We start from the raw sequence: 13,211 nt of genomic DNA, 5'->3' as shown, positions 1-13,211 counted from the left end.
AGACTTCAGGTCGGCAGAGGCTGGACTCCCCAAACCCGAGGGAGGACTGAGGAGACCCCCGCCCCTGTGGCCAGTGCTGGGAGGCCAAGGCCGGACATGAGGAGGAGTTGAGGACTGAGCATCTCCCCAGCCTAGGACCCACAGGAAACCCTGGGTAGGTTCGGCTGCATGTGGAGCCCCTCAGCGCTTTCTGTTCAGGCTCGGACCTTGTTCAGAATTTCCATTCAGGTCCCCAGAGGGGAGGGACCAGGTCGTGCCAGGGGAAAGGTGAGCACTACAAGGGAGCCCTGAGGGGACCTCCTACCACACAACTTGGGGGACCTCACAGAGTCTACCCCTCGTACTGTCATGGAAGGCTCAGGGCTGTGCCACAGGATACCGCAGAGCTGCCCCCTCCCTTTCTCTCACAGGAGCTCCAGGAACCGGGAGAGGAAGGCAGAGGACTGAGGCTCCAGTCCTGAGGTCAGAGGGCAGAGGTGGTCCAGGCAGTCCCAGGAGTCAAGGTGAGGAGGGTGCCCAGAGTGTGCACCAGGAGCTCCCCATCCCAGAACAGAGGGGAACCCACAAGGGCTTAATCCCCCACCTTGTCAGCCCTGGAAATCCCAGACTGTGCTGACTGCACCATGGGGAGACAGCTCCCTTCCTCTTTCAGGTAGCCAGCGGACTGGCTGCCCTGGAGGCTTGCCCCTATGAGGTCTGAGAGCACCCCACAAAAGGAGACCTGTAAGTGGCCTGTGTGAGACCGCCCAGGGTGTGGATCTCAGCTGAGGCCATTCACAGCCCCTCTCTCCCCTAGCCTGGCCCGTGATCCCCATCTATTCCCCTGCCCCACTCCTGTCTGTGGTTTGATCCCAGGCATCGTGCTCGTGGTCGAGATGAGTGAGCTGAGCAAGTCCGAGGAAGGCTTTCTGGACCCTGGCGAGGCCCAGTTCCCAGTGAATGTGCAGCTCTTGGGAGCTGAGGCAGGGGTGGCCGCATCCACCTCAGCCTCCTCCCTCACAGTGTCCTCCGTAGCCACTGGGGAGCCCTTGCCCCAGGAGGCTCTGAAGAAGATGAAAGCTAACCTAATAAAGTTCCTGCTCTTCAAGTATCAAGCCAAGGAGCTGACCTCCCAGGCAGAAATACTGAAGAAGGTCCTCAGGGATAACCAGGAGCACTTCCCGGTGGTCTTCAGCCAAGCCTCACAGTGCCTGGAGCTGGTCTGTGGTGTGGAGGTGAAGGAGGTGGACCCCAGGGAGCACATCTACATCATGGTCCCCAACCTGGGCCTCACCTGTGATGTGATGCTGAGCGGTGGGCAGAGCATGCCCAAGGCCGGCCTCCTGGTGCTGATCCTCAGCCTGATCATGAGGAATGGGGACCGCGCCCCTGAGGAGAAGGTCTGGGGAGCACTCAGCAGATTGGGTGTGTGTGTCGGGAGTGTGCACTGTGTCTTTGGGGATCCCAGGACACTTCTGACACACGTGTGGGTGCAGCAGGGGTTCCTGGAGTACCGGCAGGTGCCTTACAGCTACCCTGCTCGCTATGAGTTCCTGTGGGGTCCCCGGGCCTATGCGGAGACCAGCAAGCAGGAAGTCATGGCATTTCTGCTCAGGGTCAAAGAAAGGGCTTCGAGGGCCTTCCCACCCCTGTCTGCAGAGGCTGTAAGGGAGGAGGATGAGGCTGCCTGAGCCAGAGCAGGATCCAGGTGATCCTTCCCTCTGTGATTGAAGACGGAGTGGTCAGCCTTCTCAGAAGTGAGGCCCTGGGGCACTTTGGGGAACCAGTCTATAGCATCTTTGGGTTCCTGTTCTCTATGATGACTTGGAGATTCACCTGCTTTCCTTAGAAAAATTTCAAACTTTGCTTGTTTTCATAGAAGACTGAATAAACTTCAGTGTCTTAGCTTCATGAATGATGCTGATCACAGAGCGTTTGTGCTTATCCAATTCATGAACAAGAGTTTTGCTGTTTTGTAAAAGATATTGGAAACTCTTCCATTGTGTTTTGTGATCCTGAACAGAATGGAGTGGAATTGGAATTAGAACTGTTTTGGAAAAGTGAGCTTATTTAGCAGCAACATTGATGGGGGACGAACTAGATGATAAAAATACTTGTAGAGAATTCATGCTTCTGTCCTTCTTGTGTGTCATTTTCAAAAACTAAATTATCTCTTGTGCATTTGGATTTGCCTGGGTTATTTAAGGAAGTAGCAGATAATTAATTGAGCCCCCTGCTCACTGGCTCGTGTATTCCAAAGACCTTTACGGAGCCTCTGCTCCGTGAAAGGCTGGGTTTGCAGTAGGGACACTAGGAGAAGCAGGACACCCCCACACCTAGAGCGATGCTCTAGTAGCCCTAGTCACACAAAGAAGGTGGAGAGAAGTCCCCTAGTCCCACTAAACAAGGCAGCATGGGGCGGGGCGGTGAGGCTCCACGAGGAGCACTGGAATGTCAGTGTCTGAGCCAGGGTGTTCTGGGACTTTGGGAAGCTGGGTTCCTTCTGTGGGAGGTCATTGTGATGAGGCTGCATGATGGCATCTCTCAGACCTGCCGACAGTGTATCTTGGGGGTGACAGGAAAGTCTGAAATGAATCATTGATGTGAGGTGTCCTTTTGCATCTTGGGTAAAACACAGAGAGATCTCTTTCTGGGTTGGGAAGGAAGGGGTTCTGACAGTTGTTGCATTGCTGTTAACCACAGGGACAAAGGAGGTGTTTTCTACCACTGCTCTACCATCTGCTCAGAATCCTGGAGAAATGTGCATGTTGCTTTGAAGTATGGCCAAGTATTCCATGGGTTGGCCCTCTTCTCTCTGTCCTGGGAAAACTGATTACCAATATATTGAAATGAGCATTTACTTGGTCATCTGGACTTTATTTTGGCCACTTGTGAGCATGGTCTAGATTTCAGAGGGATGAAATGAGTGAAAGTGGAGAAATCCTGCTGGCTGACTGGATCCTGGGAACTTTGATTCCCAGCCGGGAAAGACACTGTTTCCCACCCCCTCAAACACACACTAACAGCCAAATTGAATAATATAACCTCTAGGAGGAAAACACACAGAACAGCAATTTTGACGGGTTTTCTATTCCATTTGCTGTTCAGCTGCCAATCCTATGAGGTGTCTTGAAAACAAAAGTATTTCCAGAGGAGAGAGGGACAGAGTCTGAGATCTGAATAACACGAGAAATAAGTGCTAAGGAAAGATGCAACATCCACCAGCGTCCCTGGGTTCACGCAGGTTCAGAAGTGTGGAGACAGCAGAGACTCACAGGCTAAGGCTGTGCCTGGCATCAAATGACAGGAGCGAGTTCTGGGCCTAAGGAGGTGGTGAGGTCACTGCAGTGGGGTGTGCATGTGGGTGCAACGGGCTGAAGGGGCAACTCTAAGGGGTAGCTCTCCCTGCTGATTGCCAGAGAACAATGGGAACAGGAGATGTGATTCTGGCCACACATGTGGTCACTGCCACATAGTCAACGGACACTTGGAAAAGGTGGAGAATTTCAAGACTCATGTGACCTGCTCAGACTCTCTTCCCCAAAACATAGGCGATTTTGTCTTTTTTTTTTTTTTGAGATTTTGTCATTATAAATTCTAACTGCTGCTCTTTGTTGAGCATCTGTTAGGCAGTGTGGAATTGGAGAGATCTTAGGTGCTCCACCACCTCTTGTCTTCCTCTCTCCCTGCACACATGGGGACATGAGCCTGCCAGGCCTCTTCACTTAGGATGGGTGATGCCATGACCCGTGATCAGTGAACTTTGAGAAGAAGCATTTTTGTCATGACCATTTGTTTTGAAGGGACACAGGCACCTGGGAGTTAATCCTCAAGTCAGGACAACACTAAGACACAGAGCACTCCGAGTGAGGTTTTTCTTGCAGAGACTAAAGTCCTGTACTTCTGACCCTTGAGAGAGGCTGCCCGCAGGGAGCTGGCTACAGGAATTCCACGCACCCCCAACCCACAGCGTGCCCCCACCCACCCTGAGCTGCACTGTCAGTCCCCTCCGGGTTCTGCTCGTTCTCCATCGGGAGGATAGCAGCCAGCTGTCAAAGGTCCCTGTTGGAGTTGGGAGCATCCTCCTCATGGGCCCAGTCACGAGCCCCCCTGCCCGAAACAACCCTGCTGCCCACAGTGCCCCCACTCCCTCAGAACCTGGCCTTGGGTTTTGTCCTACCTGCCCCCCACTGAGAGTGGCTTAGGCCCTGGTCCTGATGACCTCATGTGTGTATCTTTATCTGAAAGTCCCAGAGCAGCATCCCCTTCCACAGTGCTACAGGTAGAGCTGGCAGGACTTGACACTCCTTATGGTCAGTCAGTAGTAATCATTGCCTTGGATTCATGGGGTGCATCTCTATGATCCTGAGGTGTATCAGACCATTCCCTGTGGAATCCCACGTGTTGGAGAAAACTCAGGGTCTTCTAAATGTGACTGTAAGGTCATGGATTTTGAGCCTGAGTATGAGAGGAAAAGGGGTGTCTGGTCAGCCACCTGCAGAGCCAACTAGGAGCCAGTCGGGCTGTTTGAACAGAGGACAGGCTCTAGCAGATGGCAAGGGTGGTACCCAGGACGCCCTCCTAGGTGCCAGAGTCTCCAGACTCAAACGAGGATTTGGAAAGGAACCAGACAGAGAGGACACTGGGGTCCCAGGGGTGCAGGCTGCAAAGAGAGCCGGCTGCCCCAGAGAGGTAGAAGCAGCAAGCCCCTGGAGATCCCACCTGACCTGCCCAGGGCTGGTCAGGAGAGGGAGCGGGGAGGAGATGCTGCTGCAGGTGAGCTGCCTCCCTGGCCTCCATGAGGACATCTGTGCTCTGAGGCCAAGGCCGGGACCCGGGGGGTCACTCCAGGATGGACATGTGACAGCCATCATAACAAGTACTCCTCATGCCCCTTATTGGATATGACTGTTAGGTGTGGATGGGATCTAGCTCTGGGTACATAAGAACCTCAGGCCTTTGGCTGCTAGGAGGCCCAAACTGCCCCCTGCCCCCACTGACTTATCTGGAGGTCATTTTCAGGATCCAACATCTTCAGCAGCTGCCTCTGTGTGAAAACACACCACCCTGTTCCCAAGCTGGTCTTGCCCAGGCCATCACCACTTGGACAGGCGCCTCCCCTGGCTTAAGGATTCAGTGAATGTTCTGCTCCTCTGAGAAGTCCCTGTGTTTCCTCATGGCTTCCCTGGAGGCTCAGTGTTAAACAACCCACCTGCAAAGTGGGAGACACAGGTTCGATCCCTGGGTGGGAAGATACTCTGGAGGAGGAAATGCCATCCCACTCTGGTATTCTTGCCTGGGAAATCCCATAGACCAGAGCCCAAGGGCGTGGGTGGGCTACAGTCTGTGGGGTCACAAGGAGTCGAACATGCTGAGCGACTAAGCATGTTCACACATACACACAGCTAAAGTTTTGCTCTGGGCCCTTGTTTCTTTGGCAAGACAGTGATCCTTGCCTGGAACTTCTCAGACATCTGTGGCAAATAACACTGGCAGACATCTTAAAGTGGTTTTTGAGCATTACAGGGTTCTAGGTCTATACCTGGCCTCGATTGGTGGCTCTTCTCATATCCAGGGAAAACATCTATGAGTTTGGATAAGGGCAGTGTTTGTGGGGCTTGAGAAAAAATTGGATCCAGAGATGTTTCTGTGGTGGAAGAGGCCCGGTTAGTGTATTATATTAGACTGGAGGTTAAGGCAGAGGAAAAGCTGAAGATAATTTTGGAAGGGTTGTTTCACACTTACAAGTTCCGTGTGCTTGTGCTTGGTTTCCTATTTCCTTTTTTAACATACTCAGCATGTTTTGCCATAAGTTTCCTTGTGTCTTTTATGTTGAAACTATCAATAGACTTTAGTTTGAACTTTTCCTTTGTAATCCTTTAAAATTTGAATAATATTTGTGAAAATAGTGGAATTCTCATATGCCCTCTCCCAGTTTCCCCTATTCCTAATATCTTACATTAATATGATACATTTATTACAATTAATGAGGAAGTATTGATGCATTATTTATTATCAACTAAAGCCCACACTTGACTCAGATTTCTATAGGTTTTTACCTGCTCCAGGATCCTGGCCAGGAAACCACCCTCACATTTAGTTGTAATGTCTCCTTGGGTTCCTCTTAGCTTTAACAGTTCTTTGTTTTGGATGATCTTGACAGTTTTGAGGAGTACTCAGTAGATGTTTTGAACAATGTCCCTTGATTGGGAGATTTATCTGATATTTTACTCATGACTAGTCTGGGATTACGAGTTTGGGGGAGGAATATTACAGATGTAAAATCCCATTCTCATCACAGCATAGCAAGTGTGTATTCTATTAGTACAATTCATCATTGGTGATGCTCTCATTGATCATGTGGCTGAGGTAGTGCTTGTCAGTTGTCTATGTGATAAAGTGATTGTTTTATGTCCCCTTTCCATCTGTCCTCTTTGGAAGAAAGTCTCGATGTATGGTCCATGGCTTCAGGGGTAGGAAGTTACGCTCCACTCTCTAGAAGTGGGAGTGTCTGCATAAACTGGAATTTTTCTCTGTGGGAGATTTGTCTATGCTTGTTTGCGTAATTAAGAAATCATTAATTTTTCTCAGTATGGACTCATGGTATTTATACTACACTTTGGGTTAAAATCCAATACAACATTATATATTTTTATTTTCAAATTGTTCTCAGATTGGTTATTGGGAGTTCTTCCTGTCAGCTGCCTTTGTAAATAACTTTGTCATATCCCTGGACATTTTGCTTCCTTTTTTGAAAAAATTTTGAGTACTTTTTTTTCACATGATACAAAGATGCGCCAGGCTCATTTTCCATATTTCCTGACCCAACTCTAGAATCATCAATTTTTCCATGAAACCCCTTGTTCCTTTTGTTGTCAAAAGGTATTGGCAAATCTCGATCTGTACACTCATTGTGCTCATTAGTACTGAAGGGTCATTGGTCTAGGGACCTCTTGGTTGAGAGAGCAAAGAATTATAGATGTACTTCCTATCATGTGTTTATGTATATATCTAGAAATATTTTAGGTGGTAAAGATTTCATGGATATGACAGCAAAAACAGAGGCAAAAAAAAAGAAAGACATATATAAATTGGACCTAATCAAATAAATAAATAAATAAATGAATAAAAGTCTGTGAATCAAAGAACACTATCAAGGAAGCTACCATATGATCCAGCAATTCCGCATCTGAGTGTATATTCAAAAGGAAATGAAAATAAGATATCGAAAAGATATTTTCACTCCTACATTTATTACAGCATTGTTCACAGTATCCAAAATATGGATACAATCTAAGTGTCCATCAGTGGATGAACGGATAAAGAAGATGCGACATATTCAACATATTCTGCCATCTGCAACAACTTGAAAGGAGCTTGAGGGCATTATGCTAAGTAAAATAAGTGACACTGAAAAAGATAAATGCGGTTTGTTACATGTGGAATCTAAAAAGGACAAACTGGGACTACCCTGGTAGTCCAGTGGCTAAGACTCTGCACTTCCAGTCCCGGGAACATGAATTTGATCCCTGGTTGGACAACTAAAAACACACATGCTGAGCAACAAGGACAAAAACAAAATAAAAATAAAAATAAATTTAAAAAGTACAAAGGACAAACAGAGAAATGGGGAAGAGAGTGGTGTTTACAAAGAATTAGGGGATGGGGAAATAGGGAGAGACGGTTCACAGGGTACTAGCCCCCACTTATAATACTAAAAGGTTGTGGAATCCAGTGTACAGCAGGATGCTTATAGCTCTATTCTGCATCAAATACTTGACTATTGCTAAGAGAGCAGAACTTCTACATTCTGAACACACACACACACACACACACACACACACACACACACACAAATGTGATAGAATGGAGGTGGTAGCTAATACGACGTCACCATTTATAAATGTATCATATCAACATGTCAAGATTTTTGCTTGAACTCCATCCCTCCCTGCTAGCAAGGCTTCTCTTCTAGTGGAGTAAACCTAACTGCAATGGTGGTGTCATTCACCCATGTGATACTTCCAGATTGGAGCAAGAAACAGTGTGAGTGAAATTTTAAACGTCCCTTGGGAGCTACTGTCGCTTCTGGCTCCAGTACAGCATCCCACACGACACGCCCACATCCCACAAGGATTCTGCAGATCAGAATCCTTTTCTGCTTGTTCTAATTTCTTAAAGTTGGCATCTGTACACTGTCAGACTTTTTAAATTTCAAATTCCCTTACCTTCCCTGACTGAACAGCAGGAATACCTAACGGGACTAGAGGACACATGCAGGTTAAGAATCGCTTTCCTGGTTCAAAGATCGATTACGCAGAAAGCGTCACCTCTCCCCCCACATGCAAATAGAGAACAATGTGAGTCCATTCCCCAGCTTTGACGATTACCACCACACAGTCAAGTTTAGTAAACACCACATGACAGAGCAAGATGCAACAGATCAGCAGACATGGGTGAAGACTGTCTAACAGTATCTCCATAGAGCTCTGCTCTCCTAAAGTCCGATTCTGAATTTTGCACCTGCCTATGGCCCTCATGTGTAATGGGTCTTGTATATTTTCATCAGTTGAACTGTCTTTGAAGTGAACTTGAAACACACTTGATTAATCCTTCACAAAGCGATGAATTACTCTTGGTTCCAGTTATCTGAATGAAGCGATACAAAGAGAGACCCACCTGCTTTGGATTAGAGTCAAGGCCTCCCCGCCCAGGAATCAGGAGCCAGAATCACTCCCAAGGAGATGAGCATCTATGTTGCAATATCTGTAGAGATAATAAACAGAGACTTTCCTTCTTGATGTAGAGGAACCTCTGTTCTAGGTCACATTGCCCTGACTGTGGGCTTCCCAGGCTATTTCCCCCGCTCTAGGTTTGAATGCAATGTCCAGGTTAACAGAGGCCAGGACAAGAGCCACTCTACCCCTGCTTCGACTTATCTGGGTCTTTCCCACTCTCCCTCCACAAAACCCTTTCCAAACCCTGCCAGCTGAGAAAGGCTGCACAGAGAGCTGGCTCTCCAGGGTGAGATCTTGAGAATGCCCATTTCCCCCTCTGGGAACTGGAGAAATGTTCTCTATCATGGTAACTCCATGTCTCCCACCGAGTGTTAGCAGTTGCTCCTGTGATGAGTAAGCACTAATGTCTGCAGAAGCTGTGCTGAACTGAGAGTGGCTGTAATTGATTTCCTAGAACTCCATCACTTTCTTGTAGGAGTCCATGAAATTGTCCTTTTATTTGAGAAAAGGACCATGATATTCAAATAGCTGTGCACCCCAACTTTAACTCAGTGGACAGCCAGGGTGTCCTGCACTGTGTGGAGCTCAAGAGTAAAGTGGTGAGGGATAAAGAGGGACTCATGGTTGCCACAAACTAGTTGGATGTTTTCAATTATTTTGGCCACTCAGCATGCAGGATATTAGTTCCCTAACGAAGGATCAAACCCACAGCCTGTGCGGTGGAAGCACAGAGTCCCAACTACTGGACCTTGAGGGAAGTCCCTTCAGTATTCTTAACCAGGATGCCTCAAAATTGTCAATGTCATCAAAAAAAAAAAAAAAAACCACGAAGGTCTGAATAACTGTCACTGCAAAGAGAAGTTAAAGGAAATATGACAGCTACATAGACTGTGGTATGCTGGATGTGAAATGATCCTTTAACAAAAAAAGAACATGGGGTAAGGACTAAATATTAAAATATAATATAAGCTAATTACTATTATAATAAAGTAAATCGATCAATGAAGTAACAAATCATAAGCATTAAATATGAATACATTAAATACAAAGTTATTATGAATATAATAAATCATAAAATACAAAATCTGTCTATCTCAAAGAAAATATGGCGTACAAAGTCGAAGGTATTTACAATTTAATCATTTACCAGGAAAGTTTGCTGATCTCTGTAATAAAGCAAAATAGCATGAATATACTGAGGGATTTATAACATGGGTAGAAGCAAAAGCCTTAGGCCCAAATCTGTAACCCTGTGGTGGGAGACTCATTAACAGCATGGCAGACACCTAAAATTTTGAGGGAGGGTGGTATTTCTCTTTGTAAAGAAAACTTCTGTGAGAAGTGACTGTTGCACTATTTTTGTATTATCTCACCACTTGGTCATCTAGGCGAATCCATTCAAGGGAAGTACACAACAGAGTGAAGAAACTAAACCCACCCACCCACACCCGCCACTCTGAGTGAGAGGACCAGAAGGAAAGCCTGCTGGTAGCCAAAGAGTGAGGGCAGAGAGTGGAGAAGACCAAATGTGACCAAGGGATTCCAGCAAGCTGTAGTAACTCCTAAGTTCGACCTGAGCTGTGCATGTAGGACTCTCACCAGAGGCAGAATACCAAAAGCTTGGAGAACTGCACCATTCCCCAAGGGACAGGCTGGGCCCTGTGTGATTCACAAACACTATGCATCTAAGTATCACTGTATCAACCAGAGCAAAATGCACATTTATTTCAAGCACATGGGAAACATTCACCAAGATAGCATCCTATATCATTCAAACTAATTGAAAAAATTTAAATGATGCAGAGTTTGTTCTCTGACAAGAAAAGAATGAAACTGGAAGGCAAACAATATGGAAGGAGAAGAAAAATCTCAAAACACTTAGAAATTTATCAACCATCCATAGGTCAAATAGAGATTCTCAAGGAAGTAGAAACTGCACTGGGATGAATTAAAAGGAAAGTGCGATGTATTACAATTTATGGGATGTAGCTAAATCAGTGTTAAGAGGGAAAATTATACCATTTAATGTTTATATTAAGAAAGAATAAAGACTAATAGATCAATAATCTATGCTTCCACCTTAACTTAGAAAAAAAAGAGAAAACCTTACCCAAAGAATCTGAAAACAAACAAACCAAAAACACAAGAGGAAAAGAAAAAAACTAAAATCAAAAATAAGGAAAGGAATTATGGCAAAAAAAGAAAACTGATTCATTGAAAAGATCAACAAATTGATAAAACTCTAGCCAGATAAGCAAAATTGAAAAGTAGAAGACAAAGGACTAATATCAGAAATGAAATGCTGACTAGCACTACAATTCTACAAGCCCTACAGTAAAGATGGTGGAAGGATAAAAAGAAAATACTAAGAACAAATTTATGTACAGTAGATAAATTCAAGAACTTAAATAGAATTGTACAGTTCCTCAAAATCCAGAAACTACCCAACACACCCCTGATGAAATGCATAACCTGTATAGTACTACAACTATTAGTGGGAGATCAGAAAGTGTTCGCTAAATAATGTCTTACTCACAGTTCCTGCAATCTAGTTGGATCAACTTTATTTGGCTCTCAATACATGAAACAGGTCAACGTGACCACAAACACAAACAGGAGCAGTGACAAGTACGCCTCGGCAAACATCTGTAGGAGAGGTGCCTGACACTTACATAGCCAACAGAAACAGAATTATTTTAAACCATGGTTAGCTTTTTTTTTTTTTTTTCCATTTATTTTTATTAGTTGGAGGCTAATTACTTTACAATATTGTAGTGTTTTTTGTCATACATTGGCATGAATCAGCCATGGATTTACATGTATTCCCCATCCCGATCCCCCCTCCCACCTCCCTCTCTACCCGATCCCTCTGGGTCTTCCCAGTGCACCAGGCCCGAGCACTTGTCTCATGCATCCAGCCTGGGCTGGTGATCTGTTTCACCCTAGATAATATACATGTTTCAATGCTGTTCTCTCGAAACATCCCACCCTCGCCTTCTCCCACAGAGTCCAAAAGTCTGTTCTGTTCATCTGTGTCTCTTTTTCTGTTTTGCATATAGGGTTATCATTACCATCTTTCTAAATTCCATATATATATGTTAGTATACTGTAATGGTCTTTATCTTTCTGGCTTACTTCACGCTGTATAATGGGCTCCAGTTTCATCCATCTCATTAGAACTGATTCAAATGAATTCTTTTTAATGGCTGAGTAATATTCCATGGTATATATGTACTACAGCTTCCTTATCCATTCATCTGCTGATGGGCATCTAGGTTGCTTCCATGTCCTGGCTATTATAAACAGTGCTGCGATGAACATTGGTCGTAGGCCTATTTTTTGTGCTTAGGTATCTATCACCTTACTCTCTCGACCTCTCTGTTGCTAGAAGGGTGGGTTTGCTAACCAAACACAGTCTCAGGTCCTTTTGACTTAAGCGAAAGATAAATAGAATTACTAAGTACTCCTTTCATACACTCACTTTTGTGTAATAGTGACAGGAAGGCCAGGCCTGGAATTCAAACTGTGCGGGCACTTGTTTCTTGTGTACTGACATTAAACTCATACGCTATCAGTGAAGGGCCAGAATGTTTATCCTGTTACAAGGGTCAAAGGTCTCTGTGTCTTGATATGTGCCAGAGAATACTTTAGGAAAGACTGGGTTTTATACTTCTGGAACTCATCAGAATATTGTACTCCTCCAAACCTAAATTCCCTTCCTATTGTGCCTGGTTGGTCATTTCCTCCTAAATGCCACTTTGGTTACCCAGCACTTGGTGGACGTGGGCTCAGATTGTCATTTTCTGAGGAGCTCTTTCTTGCCATCATTTTGTTCTTTCACAGCAGTGATCAGATTTTCATGAAAAATGGGATTTTTTAAAGCTACCCATGGCAGTTCTATTTCCAGTATTTTTAGATAGAAATGGAATATTGCACATGACCATAGTTTAGGGAGTCCATAATACACAATGTGGATGCTCATCTGGTGTTTTCAGCTCCTCATGAAGACTTCATGGTTTCCTGGGTTTGGGGCCATGATGTTGAGCAGTCACTGGATGGAGTTTGACCTGAAAGAATGAAGAGAACATAGGTGAACTGAATGTGTGTCTTATTGAAACACTTTAATCTCAAAATGAGCAAAGGATTGTTCTTAGACGGGAGTTTAAATGCTGCCCTTCTTTTGAGGTATTCATCAATACATTGCAAACTGAGAACATTTAAGCTTTCCTCATACCCAGTGAGGATAGTGTAGAAGAAATCAGATCCAAATCCCACACCCAAAAGGAACTGAGGAGGATGAGAGGAGCCCAGGTGTGATCATGTCACTCTGCTGCTTAATTCTCTACCACCCATAAAAGAAAAAGCTTCACAGGTGTTGCCAGTGGAAACAAACCTTTCTGCCAATGCTGGAGACATAAGAGATGCAGGTTTGATCCTTGGGTTGGGAAGATCTCCTAGAGAAGGAAATGGCAACCCACTCCAGTATTCTTCCCT

General features: G+C 45.3%; 1 protein-coding gene across 1 annotated transcript; it reads left to right on the top strand.

Annotated features, from left to right (window-relative positions):
- Positions 1–875: 875 nt before the first annotated feature.
- On the top strand, positions 876–1,670 carry LOC136154192 (melanoma-associated antigen 10-like). Its single transcript, XM_065916460.1, has one exon. The coding sequence runs from the start codon at positions 876–878 to the stop codon at positions 1,668–1,670; it is 795 nt and encodes a 264-aa protein (XP_065772532.1).
- The last annotated feature ends 11,541 nt before the right edge of the window (positions 1,671–13,211 follow it).

Source organism: Muntiacus reevesi, chromosome X (genome assembly GCF_963930625.1).
Source record: "Muntiacus reevesi chromosome X, mMunRee1.1, whole genome shotgun sequence".
Taxonomy (NCBI): Eukaryota; Metazoa; Chordata; class Mammalia; order Artiodactyla; family Cervidae; genus Muntiacus; species Muntiacus reevesi.
Note: the sequence above shows the minus strand (reverse complement) of the source record. Positions and strands in the feature narration are given on the sequence as shown.